The sequence below is a fragment of the Oncorhynchus mykiss genome, chromosome 20, assembly GCF_013265735.2.
Source record: "Oncorhynchus mykiss isolate Arlee chromosome 20, USDA_OmykA_1.1, whole genome shotgun sequence".
In the NCBI taxonomy this organism is placed as follows: Eukaryota; Metazoa; Chordata; class Actinopteri; order Salmoniformes; family Salmonidae; genus Oncorhynchus; species Oncorhynchus mykiss.
In genome coordinates this window covers 43974223-43989229 of record NC_048584.1, presented here as the reverse complement: position 1 = coordinate 43989229, position 15007 = coordinate 43974223, and the positions used below count along the sequence as shown (strand labels likewise).

Genomic DNA, 15007 nt, shown 5'->3' with positions numbered 1-15007 from the left:
AGATAACCTGGCCTCCACAATCACCCGACCTCAACCCAATTGAGATGGATTGGGATGAGTTGGACTGCAGAGTGAAGGAAAAGCAGCCAATAAATGCTCAGCATATGTGGGAACTCCTTCAAGACAGCTGGAAACGCATTCCAGGTGAAGCTGGTTGAGAGAATGCCAAGAGTGTGCAAAGCTGTCATCAAGGCAAAGGGTGTAAATAAGAATTTGTTCTTAACTGACTTGCTTAGTTAAATGTAAAAAACAATTATAATTTTGAATATCTTTGAAAAGCCATTAACTGTTCTGTGTATCTAGGAATATGCTATTTGTATTAACAAACAAGTGCCTTATATATTATTATCTGTGAAAAGGTGCTTATTGTGTAGGGTATGTACGCTACCATTCCAAAGATGTTTCTGTTAAAGATATTGAAGCACTAATGCTATCATGATGCTATCACGGGGTGGCAGGGTAGCCTAGTGGTTAGAGCGTTGGACTAGTAACCGGAAGGTTGCGAGTTCAAACCCCCGAGCTGACAAGGTACAAATCTGTCGTTCTGCCCCTGAACAGGCAGTTAACCCACTGTTCCCAGGCCATCATTGAAAATAAGAATTTGTTCTTAACTGACTTGCCTGGTTAAATAAAGGTAAAATAAAAATAAAATAAATAAAAAATGAATGAAAATTGGCATTATATAGAGCAGAAATGATACCAGAACTAGATAGTAATTCACCACTGTGCTATATGAAATAAATACACCAAAAAATGTAATGCTGCAATTGTTGACAAAATAATTTACTTGTTTTTAACTTTTTGTATGAAATAAAAATGTTGCCTCCTTCCTAGTAAAAAGGGATGTACCTACAGTTATAGGACAGGTTACATGTGTATGCATTACTTCCTGAATGTACCTACAGTTATAGGACAGGTTACATGTGTATGCATTACTTCCTGAATGTACCTACAGTTATAGGACAGGTTACATGTGTATGCATTACTTCCTGAATGTACCTACAGTTATAGGACAGGTTACATGTGTCTGCATTACTTCCTGAATGTACCTACAGTTATAGGACAGGTTACATGTGTCTGCATTACTTCCTGAATGTTTGGATTGGAAGGAAGTTTATCTGTTTGTGCCAGTCTGTGTTATCATGCCAAATCCTTGGCTTGACAGGTGACCACGAACAGATCTGGGACCAGGCTATAAAAGCAGACCACAGATCTGGGACCAGGCTATAAAAGCAGACCACAGATCTGGGACCAGGCTATAGAAGGAGACCACAGTTCTGGGACCAGGCTATAGAAGGAGACCACAGTTCTGGGACCAGGCTATAGAAGGAGACCACAGTTCTGGGACCAGGCTAAATCATATGGGTTGACATGTAGAAGTACTGTAAAATGGTAAAGATCCGATGGAACTGTGTGAAGGGTGTTCTGGTGGAACTGTGTGAAGGGTGTTCTGGTGGAACTGTGTGAAGGGTGTTCTGGTGGAACTGTGTGAAGGGTGTTCTGGTGGAACTGTGTGAAGGGTGTTCTGGTGGAACTGTGTGAAGGGTGTTCTGGTGGAACTGTGTGAAGGGTGTTCTGATGGAACTGTGTGAAGGGTGTTCTGGTGGAACTGTGTGAAGGGTGTTCTGGTGGAACTGTGTGAAGGGTGTTCTGGTGGAACTGTGAAGGGTGCTTCAGCTCTTGCTGTGAAAAAGGTCTGTGAAACCCAACAGTACGCACAATAGGCCTGATTCAGACTTAAGAAACCTTTTCCTTTTTTACACTTTGAGTTAACCACTTCTCAGAAGTTTGTATTCAGACTGACTGTACACAGGTCCATATAAGACTTTGCAACTCTCTCTCCTCTCAACTTGTTTCTTGGAAACATTCACATTGGATGAGTTAACACAGGGCCAGTGGTAGAAATAATTTATAAAAAAAGATCAAATCACAGAATAACTTTCCCCCTAAAAACAGTGTTTGACACAATATCCTGGAAAAAAAAACTAAACACGCTATTGTCACTGTGTTTAAAGAGGAAGATCTAAACTTATTTCAAACCTCGTTTACATTTGTATACAATCACATCTCTATTATACCTGGGAACACCTGGGAACAGATTTCTAAAATTAAAATAACTTGGAACTCATTTCCTCGTGTTTTTAGGTCTTTTATGTCCAACAATAATACAAATTAAATGTAAAAAATTATAAATCACACCAGGCTATTAGAAACCATCATGCCTGCTTCGTGGGCGTGCCTCATTTCCCCAATGCCGTGCACTATATAGGGAATAGGGTACAATTTGGGACTCTCAGACTACTTAAGCTCTCCACAGTCCGCGATGGTGATACTCTTGGAGGTACGCCCCGAACGAGATCCGAACATCTCCACTTTCCTGATCACATCCAGTCCCTGGGTCACGCTGCCAAACACAACATGTTTGCCATCCAGCCTGAGAGAGAAGAGGAAGAGGTTTATTAACTTTCCCCTGGATGGAGAAAGAAAATAATAATTGTCTGGGGACGCACTGCATGTAGACAGCGTCTCAGCGTAGTCCTGATCTAGGATCAGGTCCTCCCTGCCCACACAATATTATTCTTTATGATATAAACTGATCCTACAGTGCCTCTGGAAAGTATTCAGACCCCTCGACTTTCATGATTGTTAAGTTACAGCCTCAAATGGATTAAGTCTTCTTCACCTCCCCTCAATCTACACACAATACCCCATAATGACAAAGCAAAAATATTCACATTTCTTGCTAATTTATTACAAATAAAAACTGAAATATGCATTTACATAAGTATTCAGACCCTTTACTCAGTACTTTGCTGAAGCACCTTTGGCAGCGATTACAGCCTCGGGTCTTCTTGGGTATGATGGTACAAGCTTGGCACACCTGTATTTGGGGGGTTTCTCCCATTCTTCTCTTCAAATCCTCTCAAGCTCTGTCAGGTTGGATGGGGAGCGTTGCTGCACAGCTAATTTCAGGTCTCTCCAGAGATGTTCGATCGGGTTCAAGTTCGGGCTCTGGCTGGACCACTCAAGGACATTGAGACTTGTCCTGAAGACACACAACTGTCTAGGCTGTGTGCTTAGGGTCGTTGTCCTGTTGGAAGGTGAACCTTCACTCCAGTCTGAGGTCCTGAGCAGGTTTTCATCAAGGATCTCTGTAATTTGCTCCGTTAATCTTTCCCCTCGATCCTGACTAGTCTCCCAGTCCCTGCCGCTGAAAAACATCCCCACAGCATGATGCTGCCACCACCATGCTTCACCGTGCCAGATTTCCTCCAGACATGACACTTGGCATTTAGGCCAAAGAGTTCAATATTTGTTTCATCAGACCAGAGAATATTGTTTCTCATGGTCTGAGAGTCTTTAGGAAAACTCCAAGCGGGCTGTCATGTGCCTTTTACTGAGGAGTGACTTCCGCCTGGCCACTCTACCATAATGGCCTAACTGGTGGACTGCTGCAGAGATGGTTGTCCTTCTGGAAGGTTCTCCCATCTCCACAGAGGAACTCTAGAGCTCTGTCAGAGTGACCATCGGGTTCTTGGTCACCTTCCTGACCAAGGCCCTTCTCCTCCGATTGCTCAGTTTGGCTGGGAGGCCAGCTCTAGGAAGAGTCTTGGTGGTTCCAAACTTTTTCCATTTAAGAATGATGGAGGCCACTGTGTTCTTGGGGACCTTCAATGCTGCCTAAATGTTTGAGTACCCTTCCCCAGATATGTGCCCCGACACAATCCTATCTCTGAGCTCTACGGACAATTCCTTTGACCTCATGGCTTGGTTTCTGCTCTGACACGCACAGTCAGCTGTGAGACCTTTATATAGACAGGTGTGTGCCTTTCCAAATCACGTCCAATCAATTGAATTTACCACAGGTGGACTCCAATCAAGGATGATCAGGATGAAAACAGGATGCACCTGGGTTTTTAAAGTCTCGTAGCAAAGGGTCTGAATACTTATGTAAATAAGGTATTTGCTTATTTTAAATACATTTGCTAAAATTTCAACAACAAAAAAACTGTTTATGCGTATTGTGTGTAGATTGCTGAGGATCTTTAAAACAATCTATTTTAGAATAAGGCTGTAACGTAAGAACATGTGGAAAAAGTCAAGGTGTCTGAATACTTTTAGAATGCACTGTATATCTGCAGTCCTACTCAGACACTATCAACACAGCAGGCCCTGGTCTGTTTCTCTGTCCGTACCACTCTGTCTTGTCGGTGCAGATGAAGAACTGAGAGCCGTTGGTGTTGGGCCCAGCGTTGGCCATTGACAGAATGCCTAAATGGAAAAACGAAACACCACATTACATTATGTAACTAGACCCTAAGTGATGCCTGTCAAGTAAGCTTGAGGTACTGTACACAAACACTCGTCAAGACAAGCCGAGTTTCAGTTCGTATGACAACATCCTTGATATCTAGTTAGTGATCTGAAATATCAAGAGGCCTAATTACTCAGAATCAGAAACAGCTAGATTTGGTCAATTGATTCTTTATGGCTGTGTTAACCGAAATAGGTAATCGTCCTCAACCACAATAAGTTGGTTATGCAGTAAGGCTCTCGTTGAAACATCCGCAATGCAATGCTGCCATCTAGTGGTACGAAGGGGACTCATTAAAAAATAACCCAAAAGGGTAGGCTACAGTATTCTGGAAATACATTTCAAATCTAGAATGTTGCCAGATCATTTCAATCTAGAATGTTCCCAGATCATTTCAATCTAGAATGTTCCCAGATCATTTTAATCTAGAATGTTCCCAAATCATTTTAATCTAGCATGTCAATCGATCACTTGTCAATTCCATTGCAGTCAGTCGTCGGCAAGCCATTTCTTTCACATGATAACGAGCGATTGGGAGTTGGCATAATAGCGCAAACAGACTGACACTCAGGCGAGATCAGGTCAACTTGAACCCAGACAAAACAGAAAGGGTGAATCACTTACCAGGTCCCGTGTGCTTCAGTTCGAAGTTCTCATCTTTGAATTTGGGTCCGTAGATAGATTTCCCTCCGGTTCCATTGTGATTAGTGAAGTCTCCCCCCTACAGAGTCACACATTTAGAGGGGTCAGAGAAAGGCTTACATGTGTGTTTGGGGCAAAGATACTATGGAGTTACCACAATATTAATAAAGAAAGGTATAGGTGATCATTAGGGGTTCTCAAACTAAAACATTACTTGACCTACCTGGCACATGAACTGTGGGATGATCCGATGGAAGATGGATCCCTTGTAGCCAAAACCATGTTCTCCTGTGCACAGTGCTCTGAAATTCTCTGAGAGGGAGAAATAATGGTTTAGCCAGGGCTCTCCAACCCTGTTCCAGGAGAGACATCGTCCTGTAGGTTTTTCGCTCTAGCCCCCAGTTGCAAACTAACCTGATGTCAGTTTATCAAGCAGCTAATTATTAGAGTCACCTGAGGTTGCTAGGTTGTAGTGGAACCCTACAGGACGGTAGCTCTCCGGGAACACGGTGGGAGAGCCCTAGTTAATAGGGTTACAACACGAACAACAGGATGTACGAATACAATAACTCTTATTCAAAGTATGAATTACACACACACACACACACACACACACACAAACTCTCTGGACTCGGACATTGCTCGTTTTGATAGGTTCTAATTTCTTCTTTTAAAAAACAACATTTGGATTATGTGTGTATTGTTAGAAATTAATGCACTATTGGAGCTAGAAACATAGGTGGTGAAGCATTAAACTGAAGTTGATCGATCCCTGTCGAGGGAGGAGCAGATTGTTGTATATAAAACAGTCACACTTAGCAACTTCAACTCTTGCACATTTTCTCATGAAAAGTATATTTCAACACTCGGCTGCTCAGGCAAAATTGCCAAACTACTAAACTTGGAACCAATCAAAACTCCTGTACATACCCCGTGTGATGAAGGCAACCAATGACCTGCTTCTATCTACGATGTAAACACAGCCTCTTGTGAAAACGTGAACCTGCTGTCTGATTACGCTAGAGGATCAGGTATAGCTAGCTAGCTCCCAGACTGAAGAGGATCAGATATAGCTAGCTAGCTCCCAGACTGAAGAGGATCAGATATAGCTAGCTAGCTCCCAGACTGAAGAGGATCAGATATAGCTAGCTAGCGCCCAGACTGAAGAGGATCAGATATAGCTAGCTAGCGCCCAGACTGAAGGGGATCAGATATAGCTAGCTAGCTCCCAGACTGAAGGGGATCAGATATAGCTAGCTAGCTCCCAGACTGAAGAGGATCAGGTATAGCTAGCTAGCTCTCAGACTGAAGAGGATCAGGTATAGCTAGCTAGCTCCCAGACTGAAGGGGATCAGATATAGCTAGCTAGCGCCCAGACTGAAGGGGATCAGATATAGCTAGCTAGCTCCCAGACTGAAGAGGATCAGGTATAGCTAGCTAGCGCCCAGACTGAAGGGGATCAGATATAGCTAGCTAGCTCCCAGACTGAAGAGGATCAGGTATAGCTAGCTAGCTCTCAGACTGAAGAGGATCAGGTATAGCTAGCTAGCTCCCAGACTGAAGGGGATCAGATATAGCTAGCTAGCGCCCAGACTGAAGGGGATCAGATATAGCTAGCTAGCTCCCAGACTGAAGAGGATCAGGTATAGCTAGCTAGCTCCCAGACTGAAGGGGATCAGATATAGCTAGCTAGCTCCCAGACTGAAGAGGATCAGATATAGCTAGCTAGCTCCCAGACTGAAGGGGATCAGATATAGCTAGCTAGCTCCCAGACTGAAGAGGATCAGATATAGCTAGCTAGCTCCCAGACTGAAGAGGATCAGATATAGCTAGCTAGCTCCCAGACTGAAGGGGATCAGATATAGCTAGCTAGCTCCAAGACTGAAATTAGATACATATCTGTTTGAGTAGACTTGAAATATGGAGCAGGCATTACAACTTGTCTTGAGCATATGAAGAGGTAGCTCTGTGGAGCATTTAGACAATTTATCAGCTAGCCAATGTGTCAGGTTAGACGAGCCAGCTACTGTAAATGTCAATTTGTCAGCTAGCCAATGTGCCAGGTTAGACTAGCCAGCTACTGTAAATGTCAATTTGTCAGCTAGCCAATGTGCCAGGTTAGACTAGCCAGCTACTGTAAATGTCAATTTGTCAGCTAGCCAATGTGCCAGGTTAGACTAGCCAGCTACTGTAAATGTCAATTTGTCAGCTAGCCAATGTGCCAGGTTAGACGAGCCAGCTACTGTAAATGTCAATGTGTGTTTCATTAGCTCTCACTCCTCTGTCAGTGAATTCAAATAGTTGAAATTAGGATTTGGCATGATTATACACACACACAGTGCATTCGGAAAGTATTCAGACTTCTTGACTATTTCCACATTTTGTTACGTTACAGCCTTATTGACAAATGTAATACAGTTTTCCTCCCTCTTCAATCTACACACAATAACCCATAATGACAAAGCAAAAACAGTTTTTGGGATATTTTTGCTATTCTAGTACAAATAAATTGAAATCTCACATTTTACACAAGTATTCAGACCCTTTACTCAGTACTTTGAAGCACCTTTGGCAGCAAATGTAATACATTTGAGAATAAGGCTATAAGGTAACAAAATGTGGAAAAAGTCAAGGAGTTTGAATACTTTCTGAAGGCACTGTACATACGAACAAAGACCAAGTGTGTCACCATTTGAGTACGGTGGCAAGTAGCAACGGTGTCTCAGGCAGTATTTAAATATACTCTAACCTACTAAATCTAACTAATATAAAACACAACATGTAAAGTGTTGGTCCCATGTTTCATGAGCTGAAACTAAAGATACCAGAAATGTTCCACAAACAAAAAGCTTTTCTCTCTCAAATGTTGTACGTCCCTGTTAGGGAGCGTTTCTCCTTCACCAAGAGAATCCATCCACCTGACAGGTGTGGCATATCAAAAAAGTTGATTAGAAAGCATGATCATTACACAAGTGCACCTTGTGCTGGGGACAAAAGGCCACTAAAATGTCACACAACACAATGCCTGTCTCATAACGTACCCCGGCCTACCCCGGTCGACGCTGGTCCAATTGTACGCCGCCATATGGGACTCCCAATCATGGCCGGTTGTGATACAACCTGGTTTCGAACCAGGGACTGTAGTGACACCTCTTGCACTGAAATGCAGTGCCTTAGACCGCTGCGCCACTTGGGAGCCTGTTTGCCTGTCCAGCTAGAGAACATACAACTATTTATTTTAAAAAAAATACACATAATTGACATTGGCAACAAATGGAAATGCGTTCAGAAATAAATATACACAATATGTAAAAAAAAACTAAAAAATAAAACCAGCTCCTCCCGACAGAGATCGATCATCTCTAAAAGTAAAAACACATGGCCTAGTACAGCCCACCACCTAATAAGCATTTCACCGCACCTGTGATAAAAGATGATGTATGCGACCAATAGAGTTTGATTTGATTAAATATGACTGAATCATGAAATACGACTGAATCATGAATAGTTGTTCTCCCCCTTACCTGCTGTTTTGGGCACAACATCTGCATTCAGCTGCAAAATTAAAAAAACAGCATACGTTATGAGACAGTCAGTTGCATGCAGCTAGCTAATCTGATTAAATCATGCTGTAATACACAATTCATTGGTATATAAAGCCTGAAACTAATTCCCATCAAAAATCACATAAATTACAAGCCAGAATGTTGAATACAATTACATTTAAAAAGGAAACACTACCAGTTGTCCTTTTGCTGCTTGAAATGTTAGGGTTAGGAAAGTATTTTTTACCAAACTTTCTAGAGAGCCGGTAGGTGGTTGGATATGCAGTTCTCTCGTCAATAGGGTTAGGGTTAGGGTTAGGAAAGTATTGTTTACCAAACTTTCTAGAGAGCCGGTAGGTGGTTGGATATGCAGTTCTCTCGTCAATAGCTAACAGAAGCAAGCAATGAGAGGATGAAGAACAAAATCAGTGCCTTCGGGAAAATATTCAGACCCCTTGACTTTTTCCACAATGTTACCTTACAGCCTTATTCTAAAATGTATTGAAATTGTTTCCCCTCCCCCTTATTTTATTTAACTTATTTTATTTAACTTTAAGGTAAGTCAGTTAAGAACAAATGCTTATTTACAATGACGGCCTACTCCGGACGACGCTGGGCCAATTGTGCGCCGCCCTATGAGACTCCCAATCATGGGCGGATGTGATACAGCCTGGATTCGAACCAGGGTGTCGCCTCTTGCACTGGGAGCGCACGCACATACATTTTTGATAATTTATTAAAAATTAAACAGAATTATTACATCTACATAAGTATTCAGACCCTTTACTCAGTACTTTGTTGAAGCACCTTTGGCAGCGATTAGAGCCTCAAGTCTTCTTGGGTATGATGGTACAAGCTTGGTACACCTGTATTTGGGGAGTTTCTCCCATTCTTCTCTGCACATCCTCTCAAGCTCTGTTAGGTTGGATGGGGAGCGTTGCTGCACAGTTATTTTCCGTTCTCTGCTTAGGGTCTTTGTAACGTTGGAAGGTGAACCTTCACCCCCAGTCTGAGGTCCTGAGCACTCTGAAGCAGGTTTTCATCAAGGATCTCTATGTACTTTGCTCCGTTCATATTTGCTTTGATCCTGACCAGTCTCCCAGTCCCTGAAAAACATTGCCACAACATGATGCTGCCTCCACCATGCTTCACCGTAGGGATGGTGTCAAGTTTCCTCCAGACGTGATGCTTGGCATTCAGGCCAAAGAGTTCAATCTTGGTTTCATCAGATCAGAGAATTGTGTTTCTCATGATCTGAGAGTCTTTAGGTGTCTTTTGGCAAACTCCAAGCGGGCTGTTGTGTGCCTTTTACTGAGGAGTGGCTTTCGTCTGACCACTCTACCATAAAGGCCTAATTGGTGGAGTGCTGCAGAGATGGTTGTCCTTCTGGAAGATTCTCCCATCTACACAGAGGAACTCTGGAGCTCTGTCAAAGTGACCATCAGGTTCTTGGTCACCTCCCTGACCAAGGCCCTTCTCCCCCGATTGCTCAGTTTGGCTGGGCAGCCAGCTCTATGAAGAGTCTTGGTGGTTCTAAACTTCTTCCATTTAAGAATGATGGAGGCCACTGTGTTCTTGGGGACCTTCAATGCTGCCTAAGTGTTTTGGTACCCTTCCCCAGATCGGCGCCTCTAAATAATCCTGTCTCGGGCGCTCAACGGACAATTTCTTCAACCTCATGGCTTGGTCTTTGCTCTGACATGCACTGTCAACTGTAGGACCTTATATAGACAGTTGTGTGCCTTTCCAAATCACGTCCAATCAATTCAATTGACTACAGGTGGACTCCAAGAAAATTAAAGAAACATCTCAAGGAGGATCAATGGAAACAGTATGCACCTGAACTCAATTGAGTCTCATAGCAAAGGGTCTGAATACTTATGTAAATAAGGTATTGTTTTTGTTTTAATAAAATGACTAAAACCCCATTGTTATCATTATGGGGGTATGCTCCATTGTTATGATTATGGGGGTATGTTCCATTGTTATCATTATGGGGGTATGTTCCATTGTTATCATTATGGGGGTATGTTCCATTGTTATCATTATGGGGGTATGTTCCATTGTTATCATTATGGGGGTATGTTCCATTGTTATCATTATGGGGGTATGTTCCATTGTTATCATTATGGGGGTATGTTCCATTGTTATCATTATGGGGGTATGTTCCATTGTTATCATTATGGGGGTATGTTCCATTGTTATCATTATGGGGGTATGTTCCATTGTTATCATTATGGGGGTATGTTCCATTGTTATCATTATGGGGTATGGTGGGTAGATTGATTAAATAAATAAAAATGTCCTCAATTTTAGAGTAAGGCTATAACATCAACATGTGGAAAAAGTCAAGGGGTCTGAATACTTTCTGAAGGCACTGTTAGTGTGTGTGTGATATATATATAAATAATATGCATCTGGTGGACATGGTGCCCAAGTGAACCATATACCTACTAAAAAGTCTGGTAAACAATACTTTATTTTGTTTAAAATCTGGAACAACTGAAGGATAAGTTTACATGTAATTTTGTTAAACGTTCTGGCGTTTAAATTCCGATGTCCACCAGATGCATATTATACGTTTAGTTTTGCTTAATGTCTAGCCCGCATTTGACACGCGGGCTTCGCTTTTCATTCCCCTAGTTAAATGCTGGTTAGTTATAGTCTGTACTACCACACAGTAAAACAACTCACGAGATGAACATATTGAACACATGCGGCTCCATTTGACTTCCGCCGGAACACAAAGAGTTTGATGCATCTGGTGGACATGAGGAATATTTACAAGATTTTACAGGCATCCGTTTCAGGCTGCATATACACCAAATAATTGAGTATTAAATCAGACTAGTAGCTAGTTTGTACTGTAGGCCCAGTTCTACAGGGCTGGCATACTAACTAGTTGGGCTGTAATTTAGGTCCGAATGAGTTCTTCACGTCGGTTTCCAGTCGCATCTGATGCATTATCAGACGCGTACTCGTCATCTCAAAGGCCGAGGCCCAAAACAAATGAACTACTTAATAGCCCAGTTACGTAAACCATCGGATCAAGTTCTTAGTAAAGACTCCTGAACTCACCTCGAAGGTTACTCTTCCGACGGGCTGGTTGTCAGCTGCAATGTCAAAGTAGACGACCGGGTTGGCGGCTGCTGGGCCAGCAGAACACATCCGAGCGGCGGTAAACGCCAACGAACGTCCTGAAATGAGCTTGACCCTACTCGGTAAAGCGGCAAGTAGCATTTTTAAGGCTGGGTGTGAACATAAAATGGACTTGAGATGGTGTGAAGTACCACGTTAAGTGGTTACATATGCCGCTGTGACCGCAAAGAGGAAGGTCTTCCCTAAGATCTCGGAAGAATATCTACGGTTTGTAAAACTCGGAGGCGCAACATCGCGAGAGTTCCCGGGACGCGTTAGAAACAGAATGGGAAGATCAGGCCTGGGTTTGAGAAGTGAAACATTATTCCTTAGTTGTTCATTTTCTCGAAACCTAAAGGCACAACCTCGATTCGAGCCAATGTCATAAATAGTTGAACATGTTATTACTCCAACCACGTGAAAGTGACAAACTGACACGTTTTTCATTTTCGTCAAAAACAACTTTATATTGATAGAGTGCCTTTTGATTTGACTGCCTGCACATGCGCAGTTCGGCTCGAGACACCAACGGAACTGATAACCATGTGTATGTGACAAATAACATTTGATAATGCGAATATTCAACTTTTGTTGCACACATCCAGATAACGCTGTGTACTATTTGGCGCTCAACCCTGTTGTTGTGACCTAGGCGTTAGACCTTATGACGTGTTTCCATGCATAGATAGATACAGTAAAGAGGTCAATGTGGTTTGGATATACACTGAACAGAAATATAATTGCAACATGTAAAAGTGCTGGTTTCATGAGCTGAAATAAAATATCCCAGAAATGTTCCATATGCACAAAATATTTATTTATCTCAAATTGTGTGCACGGAGGGCTTGTGTTTCGGAAGACCTTCCCCTCTCCCGAATCCGTCCAGGAGTTGCAGTGATGGGACAAGACTGTAACTAACATTTGGATATCACAAAACAGGGGAGAAAAGGGGGTAAAAAGTACCACAAGATAAATAAGATAGTATGGCTGAGCCTCAATTTGAGGCATTTTTACCATCAAGAAGAAGCAATGGGTCAGAGGTATTTATTTATTTATCCTTTATTTAACTCGGCAAGTCAGTTAAGAACATATTCTTATTTTCAATGACAGCCTAGGAACAGTTAACAAGGTTAACTGCCTTGTTCAGGGGCAGAATGACAGATGTGTACCTTGTCAGCTCGGGGATTTGAACTTGCAACCTTTTGGTTACTGCTCCAATTCTCTAACCACTAGGCTACCCTGCCGCCCCCAGGTATCATCTGAATACATATTTATTAGATAAATATTACCTTGTCACATCATCTCACTACATACAATAATTCAGCAAAACTAATAAAATCACAATGAGTTCCTTTTTTGTTCTGACCATTTATTAGAATATGAACTGATTCAATGTACAAACAGAGACAATAGGCCAATGTTTTTCCATGAATGAATCACCTTAGACCATTTTGATTTATTTCTCTCTATTTGATATACAGTGCCTTGCGAAAGTTTTCGGCCCCCTTGAACTTTGCGACCTTTGAGCCACATTTCAGGCTTCAAACATAAAGATATAAAACTGTATTTTTTTGTGAAGAATCAACAACAAGTGGGACACAATAATGAAGTGGAACGACATTTATTGGATATTTCAAACTTTTTTAACAAATCAAAAACTGAAAAATTGGGCGTGCAAAATTATTCAGCCCCTTTACTTTCAGTGCAGCAAACTCTCTCCAGAAGTTCAGTGAGGATCTCTGAATGATCCAATGTTGACCTAAATGACTAATGATGATAAATATAATCCACCTGTGTGTAATCAAGTCTCCGTATAAATGCACCTGCACTGTGATAGTCTCAGAGGTCCGTTAAAAGCGTAATGATGGACTGTCGTTTCTCTTTGCTTATTTGAGCTGTTCTTGCCATAATATGGACTTATCGCTATTTGGTAAAATACCATGTTCTGTATAATCCCCCCCCCCCCCCCTTGTCACAACACAACTGATTGGCTCAAACGTATTAAGAAGGAAAGACATTCCACAAATTTTAAGAAAGCACACCTGTTAATTTAATTTAATTGCATTCCATGTGTCTACCTCACAAAGCTGGTTGAGAGAATGCCGCAGGTGTGAAAAGCTGTCATCAAGGCAAAGTGTGGCTACTTTAAAGAATCTAACATATATTTTGATTTTTGTTTAGCTCTTTTTTGGTTACTACATGATTCCACATGTGTTATTTCATAGTTTTGATGTCTTCACTATTATTCTACAATGTAGAAAATAATAAAAATTAAGAAAAAGCCTGGAATGAGTAGGCGTGTCCAAACTTTTGACTGGTACTGTATATTACAGAGAAGGGGAACGAAAATACCAGGAAGTGATTTTTTTCCACAGGCCAGCGAACTGTTTGACTGAGACATGTTATTTTTCCATAGTGTCTTTTTATTTATTTAGAAGGGGTTTGCTCTAGAATAGTATTCTGAATAAAACGATGCACATTCCCAGGGAAAATTGATAGATTTCTGTTATTAACAGGCATCTCTATTCATTTCCATATATATTTACATATACTAGGACCAACGGATAATCATTATCCCCTCCGCTCTGTTTTTTTCTTCTTCCCCCCATTTGAAAATGGTATCTTCCACAGAAAATGGTATCTTCCACAGTGGTTGTTACAGATTTGGGGTGCCTACTAAATCAAACCTGTTCATGTGTAATGAAAAAATATCAAATGATAGCTTTGTACCGCTTAGCTCTAGTCCAGGGTGTTACGTACGTGTAAGGCACTGGATCAGAGTTAATGATCTCCATGGGATTGATAAAGCTGAGGTTTCAAATTCAGATATTAAATAAACGAAATAGGGATGTGGCAGTGCGTTGTCAAAATATTAAGCAATTGATTTCATGATTTAAGTGACAGGGCTACATTGATATCAGTTATTCTATCAACATCCAATAATATATGTCTCTCTTGTACTGTAACAGAACCCGATTTCTAAAGCATAATGAAGTTTAAAATGTTAGGCTATGTTTACAATAATGTTTACAATAATGTTTACAATAATGTTTACAATAATGTTTACAATAATGTTTACAAGAATGTTTACAATAATGTTTACAATAATGTTTACAATAACCAGGATGTTTTAAACGGCCACGCTCAAGGTCTTAACCGCCATCGATAAGAAACGTTACTGTGCAGCCATCTTCATTGATCTGGCTTTCGACTCTGTCAATCACCACATCCTCATCGGCAGACTCGACAGCCTTGGTTTCTCAAATGATTGCCTCGCCTGGTTCACCAACTACTTCTCTGATAGAGTCCAGTGTGTCAAATCGGAGGGCCTGCTGTCCGGACCTCTGGCAGTCTCTATGGGGGTGCC

At 41.6% G+C, this 15007-nt stretch overlaps 1 protein-coding gene across 1 annotated transcript; it reads right to left on the bottom strand.

Annotated features, from left to right (window-relative positions):
• Window positions 1–2128: 2128 nt before the first annotated feature.
• Window positions 2129–11950, bottom strand: LOC110499517 (peptidyl-prolyl cis-trans isomerase A). The gene is made up of 6 exons (XM_021576651.2): window positions 11581–11950; window positions 8482–8512; window positions 5181–5269; window positions 4940–5036; window positions 4197–4272; window positions 2129–2434 (listed from the first exon to the last, which is right to left on the bottom strand). Exons 1-6 carry the CDS (start codon window positions 11740–11742, stop codon window positions 2299–2301), a joined length of 591 nt encoding a protein of 196 aa, XP_021432326.1. The 5' UTR covers window positions 11743–11950; the 3' UTR covers window positions 2129–2298.
• Between the last annotated feature and the right edge of the window lie 3057 nt (window positions 11951–15007).

What these genes read in the sequence shown, in the direction of transcription:
- LOC110499517 (XM_021576651.2), bottom strand. Translation starts at nt 11,742, where the DNA reads ATGCTACTTGCCGCTTTACCGAGTAGGGTCAAGCTCATTTCAGGACGT. An exon ending in TCGGAAGAGTAACCTTCGAG is followed by an intron (nt 8,513 to 11,580) that starts GTGAGTTCAGGA and finishes TTAATTTTGCAG; the next exon opens with CTGAATGCAGATGTTGTGCC. An exon ending in TGTTGTGCCCAAAACAGCAG is followed by an intron (nt 5,270 to 8,481) that starts GTAAGGGGGAGA and finishes TCTCCCTCTCAG; the next exon opens with AGAATTTCAGAGCACTGTGC.